Raw genomic sequence first — 11185 nt, forward strand, 5'->3', positions numbered from 1 at the left:
TAGTACAGAGTTCTATATTGCTTACATTGTTGTCAGCTGAAGAATATTTTTTTTCCTTCTTTTTTCTAGTTCCTGCCAAGATTCACTTGCCCCTACACCTCCAAGGTATGGGAGCTGTTCATGCTGTTCGTGGTGAGGTGGTTACCATTAAGATTCCAATCAGTGGTAAACCAGATCCAGCAATCACATGGCAGAAGGGACAAGAGATACTGAATAATACAGCATACCATCAAGTGATTGTTACAAGATCCTTTACATCTCTTGTGTTCCAAAAGGGAGTTCAAAGGAAGGATGCCGGTTACTATATCATTTGTGCCAAGAACCGGTTTGGTGTTGATAAGCAAACAGTTGAACTTGATGTTGCTGATGTACCTGAACCACCTAAGGATGTGAAAGTTAGCGACATTGGCAGAGATACCATTACACTCACATGGACTCCTTCAAATGATGGTGGAAGTGAAATTATCAGCTACATAGTAGAAAAGTGCCCAGCATCTGGTGATAGATGGATCCGTGTTGCACAGACTTCTGAGCCTCAGTATACTGTAATGAGTCTATTTGGAAAGACCAAATATCAGTTCCGCGTTATTGCTGAAAATAGATTTGGTCTCAGTGAGCCATCTGTACCAACTGAACCTGTGACACCAAGAGAAGATAAATTTGCCATTAGAAATTATGATGAAGAAGTGGATGAAGTGAGAGAAGTTACAAAGGAAGAAGCACCTCATTCTAAGGTGAAGAATGTTCCTTCTCTTTACAGAATCTCAGAGGAACTAGCACGGTGTGGACATTTTGGAATTGTTCATCGCTGTGTTGAAATTAGCTCCAAGAAGACTTTCATGGCTAAGATCATTAAGGTGAAAGGTGCTGATAGGGAGCTGGTGGCAAGAGAAATTGAGACACTCAATATTGCAAGACATAAGAACTTATTGTATCTACATGAGTCTTTTGATAGCTTGGAGGAATATGTTCTCATCTATGAATTCATGTCTGGCATGGATATCTTTGAGCGTCTTGGAACAAACTTTGACCTGACTGAACAGGAAATTGTACGGTACATGAGACAAGTTTGTCAGGCGCTGAAGTTCTTGCATGGCCTCAACTATGGTCATTTTGACATAAGACCTGATAACATTGTCTATGCCACAAGGAAGAGTAGTACGATCAAGATCATTGAAATGGGCCAGGCTAGGCTGTTGACACCTGGAGAAAATATCAGAATTCAGTTCACTTCCCCTGAGTACTGTGCACCAGAGATCCACAACAGTGATTTTGTTACCACAGCCACTGACATGTGGTCAGTTGGTGTCCTTGCATTTGTACTCCTTAGTGGCCTCAATCCATTCGCTGCTGAATCAACTCAGAAAATGATTGAGCACATCTCCAATGCTGAATACATATTTGATAGTGAGGCCTTCAAAGACACCAGTCTTGAGGGCATGGACTTCATCGACAGGCTACTGACTAAAGAACGCAAACATCGTATGACTGCATCGGAGGCTTTGGAACATCCTTGGCTTAAGATGAAAATAGAAAACATCAGTTCTAAGGTGATAAAGACCTTGAGACACAGACGATACTACCAGTCACTAGCCAAGAAGGAGTGGAGCACTGTGATTTCAGCAGCTCGTGTTGCCTATGGTGGCAGTTACAGAAACCTGAGAAATGTTGCATTTGGCAGAGTCAAGGTTGGACATGCAGAACAAGGCCTGAGAGCAGGCCCAGTCATGCATGGCTCTGCTGAAGAAGGTGGCCATGTTCGATTTGTATGTAGCATTCAAAACTATGACAGAAACACAGAGGTAACCTGGTACTTTGGCTCTCGTAAATTGATAGCCAGTCACAAGTATGAAATCAGCTATGCTAGTGGAGTTGCAAGCATCTACGTCAAAGACATTGAGGAATGTGATGATGGACTATACAGATGCAAAGTTGTCAATGAAGATAGGGAGGACAATGCCTACGCAGAGCTGTTTGTTGAGAGTGTGAGGTCTCACCGTGAATACTTCCTGGGACGTTCACTCAAGAAGCCCAAACGTAGAATTGATAAAACAAAACTTCTTCAAAGGCCACCTGAGTTTACTCTGCCACTGTATAACCGTTCAGCATACATTGGTGAGGATGTACGCTTTGGTGTAACAATAACTGTACATCCTGAGCCACAAGTGACGTGGCTGAAGGCAGGACATAGAATCAAACCCGATCCCAAGAAATTCACAATTACAAGTGACAAGGGTCTTTACCAGCTAATGATTCACAGTGTTGAGCTTGAGGACGATGGTGAATACACTGTTGTAGCAAACAACAAGTTTGGTGAAGACAGCTGCAAGGCACGCCTAACAGTAACACCTCACCCTGTTGTTGAAGACACAATGAGACCAATGTTTAAGCGCCTTTTGGCAAATACAGAATGTGTTGAGGGACAAAGTGTCCGCTTTGATTTGAGAGTGACAGGGACTCCACAACCAACACTAAAATGGGAAAAAGATGGCAAGCCCCTTGAGTTCAGACCACAAGTTGAAGTTGTTCTAGAAGACATAGGCCATCATGTTCTCCATATAAGAGAAACACTTCTGGAGGATTCTGGCACTTACAAGGTCACTGCAACAAACTCAGCTGGCTCAGCTAGTTGTCAAGCCACTCTCAAGGTTGAACGTTTAACTTACACCAGAAGGGAGTTCAAGAGTGAGGACGACAAACAGAAATATGTCCAAAATCAAATAGAAAAGACGCTGAAAATGGCACAACAATTTTCTAAAGCAGAAGTGATTGCACTTAATCCTGTGGCACAGGAGGCATTGAAGGAAGCTGCTGAATTATATAAACCTGCAGTAAGCACCAAGAATGTCCAGGGTGAGTTTGATATCTCTGATAAAGAAGACAAAGAAATCAAGAAAATTAAAGAGGAGAGTAGGAAGATCAGAATGCCTTATGAAATTCCAGAGGCCCGTGTGCATGACCCAACTGTTCTTACAGAGGACGTGGGTATCAAACACTTTGTGGCTTTATCTGACATGAAATGGTACAAGAAACTCCGTGACCAGTATGAGATTTCTGAGCGTATGGAGAGAGTTGTGCAGAGGAGACAGAAACGCATCCGTCTTTCCAGATGGGAGCAATTCTATGTCATGCCTCTCCCCAGAATCACTGATCAGTACAGGCCAAGGTGGCGTATTCCAAAGCTTACACTAGATGATCTGGAAACTGTAAGACCAGCAAGGCGTTCACCATCTCCTAAGTCAGAGGTTTCTTTCAGACAGAGAAGACGTTCCCTAGGTGATCTCTCAGATGAAGAATTAGAGGAGTACCTGACAAAGAGAAGAACAGATGTAGAGAGTCAAGAGATTGAGGAAGAACTTGAACTTGGCTTTTCTGCCTCTCCTCCAAGTGGTAGCCCTGTTCGCTTTGAATTAGCTGCACTGCGTCATCCATCACCTAGGGTTGTCCACAAAACTGAAGTTACACATCTGGTGGAGACCAAACATGTTGTGGCAGCAGAAAAGCCTCGTGGTTCTCCACCTCCTATTTCCCATTTCATGAGAAGGAGGAGATCTTTGTCTCCAACATATATTGAACTGATGCGTCCTGTCTCTGAATTGATCAGACCACCTCGTGCACGTGTGACCGTTGAGGCTGAAGGTGAGATTGTTGAGAGAAGATCTCCCACTCCTGAGAGGACACGTCCACGCTCTCCTAGTCCTGTGTCTCCTGAGAGAAGGTCCTCAAGGTCCTCGTCTAGATTCGAAAGATCTGCAAGGTTTGACATCATGTCTCGATATGAGGCAAGAAAAGCTGCTCTCAAATCTGAGCGCAAATATCAGGTTGTGACACAGCAACCCTTTAGCCTTGACCATGCCCCACGCATCACAGTTAGAATGCGCTCACATCGTGTACCAAGTGGTCAGGACACTAAGTTCACACTGAATGTCCAATCAAAGCCAGAAGCTGAAATACAGTGGTTCCATAATGGACAACCAATTCAGGAAAGCAGCAAATATCACTTTACAAACATGAGTGGAGTTCTGACTCTTCAAATTATTGATTGCCAAGCAGAAGATAGTGGCACATACCGTGCTGTCTGCACAAACTTGAAGGGAGAAACATCAGATTATGGAACTCTTGATGTCTCAGGAGGAGCTTTTACAACATATTCATCAAGACGCAAAGATGATGAAGCTCCAACAGCATTTGTACCTGAAATTACAAAGACTGACTATTATCATACAACATCAATCAGGGCCTCTTCTGCCTCAAGGACACACTTAGAGATCAAAGAGGCCAAGACCAAATTTACTGAAAGCCGTGAAGTTTCTGCTTTTGAAAGATACAAGTCTGAAAGGCTTACGTCTTCACCCATCAGACATGCATCTACTGAATACCTGTCATCAACTTCATATTCATCCTCAGAACGATATACATCTGAATCTAAAACAAAAACAGTCGAGTCTATAGCTGCAACAGAGGTAACAGCAAAGAAAGTCAAAGCCACTCTGTCAGCCAAAATACTTACCAAACCGCAATCTCTAACAGTATCTGTGGGCGAGTCTGCAAGATTTACCTGTGATATTGATGGAGAGCCAGCACCAAGTGTCACATGGATGCATGAGGGACGTGCTGTTGTCACTTCCCATCGTGTACATGTGACAACAACACAGTACAAATCTACATTCGAAATATCTTCAGTTGAGTACTCCGATGAAGGTAGCTACTCTGTACTAGTGGAAAATGTAGAAGGAAGGCAAGAGGCAAAGTTTACCTTGACCATTTCTAAACCAGCACCAAAAGTGGAAGTTGTTACACCATCTCCACAAGTTAAATCTCCTGAGCCAGCAGTAAAAACACTTGAGCCTTTAGTGAAACCATCAACACCTTCTATGACATCACCAGAGCCATCAGTAAAATCTCCTCTCACATCTCCAGTGCCAACAGTTAAGTCTCCAGGGCCTTCAGTGAAATCACCAGAACCTGCTGGTGTTAAGTCCCCTGAACCTCGGATTAAATCACCAGAGGGAGTCAAATCCCCACTAAGAGTGAAGTCTCCTGAGCCAAGTACTGCTGCTCCAAGAGTTAAGTCCCCACCACAAGTGAAGTCTCCTGAAGCAGTTGCTTCCCCTCCACCACCAGTCAAGTCTCCAGAACCAGTTAAATCTCCCGCAGGTCTGAAGTCTCCTGAACCAATAGCATCTCCTCCAAGAGTAAAATCTCCACCTCCGCTCAAGTCTCCAGAGCCAGTATCTTCACCTTTTAGAGTGAAATCTCCAACAGGCATGAAATCTCCAGAGCCAATCACTTCTCCTCTGAGAGTTAAATCACCAACAGGCTTTAAGTCTCCTGAGCCTCAAAGGGTCAAATCCCCACTAACAGCAAAGTCTCCTGAACCAATAATGTCACCCAAAAGGGTTAAATCCCCACTTACGGTGAAATCACCAACACCTACAAAGGAGGCACCTCCAAAGATCCTCCAGCAACTCAAAGCTGAGGCATTTGAAGACAAGGTGAAGATGATCTGTGTGGCTGAGAGCTCTGTGAGGGAGATTGTGTGGTACAAGGATAGCAGGAAACTAAGCCAGAGTAATCGCTATCAGATGCATACCTCCGCTGATGGCACTTGCTGTCTCTTTATTTCTGATTTGTCTGAGAGTGATCAGGGTGAATATTCCTGTGAAATGATTGCAGAGAGTGGAGCAGTTGTAAGAACATCATTCTCCTTCACTGGCCAAGTGTTCCAGTCCATCTATACAAAAATAACGACTTTTGTGTCCACACGTTTGGCTATAAAAGGTAAATTAAATTTAATGTATAGATTGCTTTTGAAAAACCAATGTATAACCACCTTAATACAAATAATAATAGCACATTCTCTCTTCTTGCAGAATCAACATCCTCCAAGATCCATGAGGGAGCTGAGATGGTTATGAGAGAGAGTGCTACTGTCAGCAGCATGCAAGAAAGCTTCTCTTCAAAATCCATGCACATGGAGAGCACAATGCAGGAAACATCATTCAGCAGTTCATCCATGGCTGAAATGAAATTTGAAACAATGTCTATGTCCAGCATGTCGTCCATGACGTCTGAATCAGTGTATGCTGTGAGCTCAAGCAGTGTTATGTCAAGTCATTCACATGCTGAGGGGTCTTCAATTAGAGCCATGTTGCATAGTGGTCAAGGTGAGTTAGGCTACGTACACATTACAAGGCTTATTGCTCAATTCTGATTTTTTTTCTCAGATCCGATTTTTCCAACTTGATGGTTCACATTCCTGTAGGTAAAAGACTCAAGTCCATCATTAATGTGAATGGACCTGTGTCCTGAAACAACCCTCATGTGTTTATCAATAACATCTCGTGGACAACAAAGTAACCAGCAGAACAAGCCTTCGCTGTGAAGATAACTAGCTTTAAAAAGCTCTCATTCATTCATTATTACAGCAAGAAGATGGCACAAAAGCATCAGTTGCTTTGCTTTTGTATTAAATCAGGTTATAGCTGATTTTATTTGATTTGCCTCTCTCTCTGCTCATCGCTTTTTTTGCATTTTGGTCCTCATAGATTTCTGAAAAAACATATTGCTAATGTCAGAACAAAACCTCGTATCTCCATTTTTGTTGTTTTTCAGTTTTGGACTTAATTCGAAAGTATCTGTGGTCCTTTACATCGTGTGTAAATTTCATGATGCATGGACCCACATTGACTTGGAAAAAAGTCTAGTTCCATTGACTTACATTATAAGTAAAGTATGGTTTGTCCTTCTCCTGTAAAGTTACCATTTTGGAGATATGAGGTTTTGATCCGACAACAGCGATATATTAAACATATGATATAAAGGTCTGTCTCTACGAAAGCCCAGCTAACAGGAAAGGTAAGATGCTCATACAGTTAATGAGATAAAATACACACCAACGTTCAATATGCAAGTTAACAGAGAATTTTCTAGCTTGTTGTATGTTATGAGTAGGACACAAAAAACATTCTCATATATTTACAGAGCCTGTAACCTAAACTGAGCAGCTACTGAAATTAGACTAATGCATGTGGATATAGCTAGCAACATTGAGTGATCCAAACAAAAAAACATTGTAGTTTGTATTTAACAAGCATAATTATTAATTACACTCATACACTTTCATATTTTTTATAGCCATGTTGTATTTCAGCCTATAGTATGAATGCTGCACAACTGAATATCCTCATTGAATCACATAAAACGGGTACTAAACTACCATGGACCTCTGTGTCCTCATGCTAGTTGTGAACATGACAGGTGCTGATAAAAAACTGAGGCAATGGCAGATAGCAGCAGTTACTAAGAAGTGCTTGGAGAGCTGAGGAAAATAAGGTGGACCTTGGCAGAGAGTGTAATAATTTGATTGGTCATAATGCAGTGACAGCACTTACAAAAAACAAATCCAATTTCTTTATCTTAAAAAATGAGACAATACATTTTCTATCCCCATTTAATTGTGTTAGCCGTGATACCCATGGCTGCACCTCTATGTAGGCTACTGCATTAACAGAACAGCTCTGTTTTCACATTATATCTTATGAGAAGAAAGAAAACCTTGTATCTCCATTTTTGACATTTTTCAGTTTTTGACATAATTTTAAAATGCCTGTTGCCCTTTACATTGTATGTAAATTTCAAGATGAATAGACTAAAAGAAGTGGCCCAAAATTACTTGGGGGGGTGGGGGGCTCTAGTTCCATCCACTTACATTAAAAGTAAGGTTTTTTTTCTTTCTCTCGTAAAGAGTTCATTCTGGAGATACAAGGTTTTCTTCTGACAACAGCGATATGTAAAAAAAATACCTTCTAAGAGCACCGGCTTCCAGACCTCAGTGTCCTCATTGCTAGTTATTGCCATGCACATGGCCATGAATCAGATATATAGCCAAACCAGCTCAATACATGAAAGTGAATCAGATTTGAAAAGCTCAGATTTTGTGTGACATTTTACAAAATTAGACTTGTACCATGTGAATGTAGCCTTATTGTCTTCTGTTCATTTCTCAAGCATTTATATGACTCACTGGGTCCTTTATTTATGAAAGACTAAGTTCCTGCATGTTTTTCCGCCCCAAAGGTCTAGCACCAAGAATCGAAGCCCTTCCAGAAGATATCAGCATTGAAACTGGAAAGGTTTTGACTGTAGCCTGTGCTTTCTCTGGAGAGCCCTCACCCCGCATCGAGTGGTCTCGTGGTGGAAAAATACTTCCAACAGCTGAAGAGAGTGGGAGGTTCCACATTGAGACCACAGAGGACTTGACTACACTCATCATCACTGGTGTAAAACAGAGTGATGCTGGGGTGTATACCCTAAAACTGTCCAACGAGCATGGATCTGACACAGCAACCATCACCATCAGTATTCGATCGCTGTAAAACGAATAATGATCAAATCTATCCCCGTTTCCTGATTACGTGCCTTTTTATGTATTGAATGAGCAAATAAGATAATATTTACTTGATAAATGCCTCGATATCTGTTCCTGTAAATATATCTATTTTTATACCAAACTTGACATTAATTTATGCCAAACTAGACTAAAGTCTAAAGTTGTTATAAAATGTGCCATATTGGATAATTATGACTAGGATTTTTGATCCATTTTTCTGTGACATGTACATAATGTATATAGCCGAATATAACGGTTATGGGAAATGTATGAATTGTTATTTATGACAATATTAACTGAAACAAATGGAACTAATTGTTTATCAGGAGAAAGTTTCTCATGGAAACGAATACCCTGTTAAACCTGAAACTAAACTCTGTGCCTCAACAATAAGTTGAAGTCTTAAGATTGCCTCAGCAGGTAGAGAGGCTCCCTGTTGAAGTTTTACTAGATCTGAGAGACAAAGATAAACACTGCATGTATGCACATGCGGTGATCTTACCGTACTCATATGAATTTATAACTTGACCATAAGACCTTGAATGCTGTTTGCATCTTACCCTCATGTAAGCAGCATGACTAGGCCTTGTGTTCAGACTGACTATGTCATACCACCATTTTATTGACATGCTCAAAGTGCGAGCGGCCTGCACTTTATGAGCTAAGATGTTAAATGTGCTCTGTTTCTGTCAAGGGACGGCTTGAATACACTTTCAGAAATAACATCACCTGGCCAATAAGGAAAGTTTATCTTGTACTTCCTTGCAGAAGCAGAGCCTCCTCTTGGAGGATTGCTTTGTTGCCTTGTGTGTTTGTGTGTTAGCTTTAGAACTCACCTTGATAGTGGTTGGGCAAACATCAAGCAAGTGTACCACAGCAACAACATCTGCTGTGTAAAGAACTAAATTGATACATTAACTACATGTCCCACACTTTGGTTTGATTTTATTTAGAACTGTAGTATTATTTATAAATGCAACCTCCTTGAGTATTATAATTGATTCAATAAAGCATGTTTTCAGCACTAACATGGTGTCTGGGTTTTCAGTCTGGGGAACAGTTGACAGTTTCCTCATGCAGACACAGTTGCATCATACTGTTATGGCATTCTCATTTACGGTATTTGGTAGACACTTTTATCCAGAGCGACTTATTTGATCATTTTACACAGGTAGGCGAAGGTGGTGTTAGGAGTCTTACCCAAGGACTCTTATTGGTATAGCATAGGGTTCTTACCCAGAGGGGGATTGAACCCCAGTCTACAGTGTAGAAGGCAGAGGTGTTACCCACTACACTAACCAACCTTATGTCATATGCTGACGCTAGGACAGTAGAATGAGCGAGTATTTTCATTTCTGTAACTCTTAATAATACTAAATACTACATATAATACTAGATAGATTCAAACTATATCTAATGGTGATAGTCTGGTACTAAGTGTCCTTATGTAATTGTTACTTTAACTGAATTATGATAAATAAGTGACACTTTATCACTGAACACATCAGAAACATTCGTCAGTGCATTTCTATTCTAGCAAAAAGGGATAATATTTAAGTACATCAGCATACCACTGTTATGGTTAAGTACAGTTAGGTCCATATATATTTGGACACTGACACAAATTTTGTTCTTTTACCTGTTTACTGAAACATGTTCAAGTTATAGTTATATATGGGCATAAAGTCTAGACTTTCAGCTTTCATTTGAGGGTATCCACAGTAAATTGGATGAAGGGTTTAGGAGTTTCAGCCTCCTTTAAAGGGACCTAAAATTAATTGGACAATTGACTCAAATGTTATTTCATGGGCAGGTGTGGGCAATTCCTTCGGTATGTCATTCTCAATTAAGCAGATAAAAGGCCTGTAGTTGATTTGAGGTGTGGTGCTTGCATTTGGAAGATTTTGCTGTGAAGAAAACATGCGGTCAAAGGAGCTCTCCATGCAGGTGAAACAAGCCATCCTTAAGCTGTGAAAACAGAAAAAACCCATTAGAGAAATTGCTACAATATTAGGAGTGGCAAAATCTACAGTTTGGCACATCCTGAGAAAGAAAGAAAGCACTGGTGAACTCATCAATGCAAAAAGACCTGGACGCCCACGGAAGACAACAGTGGTGGATGATCGCAGAATAATTTCCATGGTGAAGAGAAACCCCTTCACAACAGCCAACCAAGTGAACAACACTCTCCAGGACGTAGGCGTATCAATACCCAAATCTACCATAAAGAGAAGACTGCATGAATACAGAGGGTTCACTGCATGGTGCAAGCCCTCATAAGCCTCAAGAATAAAAGTGCTAGATTGGACTTCTAAGCTAAAAACATCTAAAAAAGCCAGCACGGTTCGGGAAGAACATTCTTTGGACAGATGAAACCAAGATCAACCACATCATCTGTAAAACACAGCACCAAGAGATTTTGGACAATTTTGTGCTCCCAACTTTATAGGAACATTTTGGGGACGGCCCCTTCCTGTTCCAACATGACTGAGCACCAGTGCCCAAAGCAGATCCATAAAGACACGGATGAGCCAGTTTGGTGTGGAAGAACTTGACTGGCCTGCACAGAGTCCTGACCTCAACCTGATAGAACACCTTTGGGATGAATTAGAGTGGAGAAGCCAGGCCTTCTCATCCAACATCAGCATCTGACCTCACAAATGAGCTTCTGGAAGAACGGTCAAAAATTCCTATAAACACACTCCTAAACTTCATGGAAAGCCTTCCCAGCAGAGCTGAAGCTGTTATAGCTGCAAAGGGTGGGCTGACATCATATTACACCCTATGGATTAA

General features: G+C 41.3%; 1 protein-coding gene across 3 annotated transcripts in view; it reads left to right on the top strand.

Annotated features, from left to right (window-relative positions):
* The window catches only part of ttn.2 (titin, tandem duplicate 2), a 180210-nt gene extending 170790 nt beyond the window's left edge, over nucleotides 1–9420 (top strand). For all 3 annotated transcript variants that reach the window (XM_037539621.1, XM_017710611.2, XM_017710612.2), the window contains 3 exons: nucleotides 70–5781; nucleotides 5874–6167; nucleotides 8080–9420. In XM_037539621.1, coding sequence (XP_037395518.1) covers nucleotides 70–5781; nucleotides 5874–6167; nucleotides 8080–8378 — 6305 coding nt within the window. In that variant the 3' untranslated portion in view covers nucleotides 8379–9420. The remainder of the gene's footprint in view (nucleotides 1–69; nucleotides 5782–5873; nucleotides 6168–8079) is intronic.
* Nucleotides 9421–11185: the final 1765 nt, after the last annotated feature.

Source organism: Pygocentrus nattereri, chromosome 6 (genome assembly GCF_015220715.1).
Source record: "Pygocentrus nattereri isolate fPygNat1 chromosome 6, fPygNat1.pri, whole genome shotgun sequence".
Lineage (NCBI taxonomy): Eukaryota > Metazoa > Chordata > Actinopteri > Characiformes > Serrasalmidae > Pygocentrus > Pygocentrus nattereri.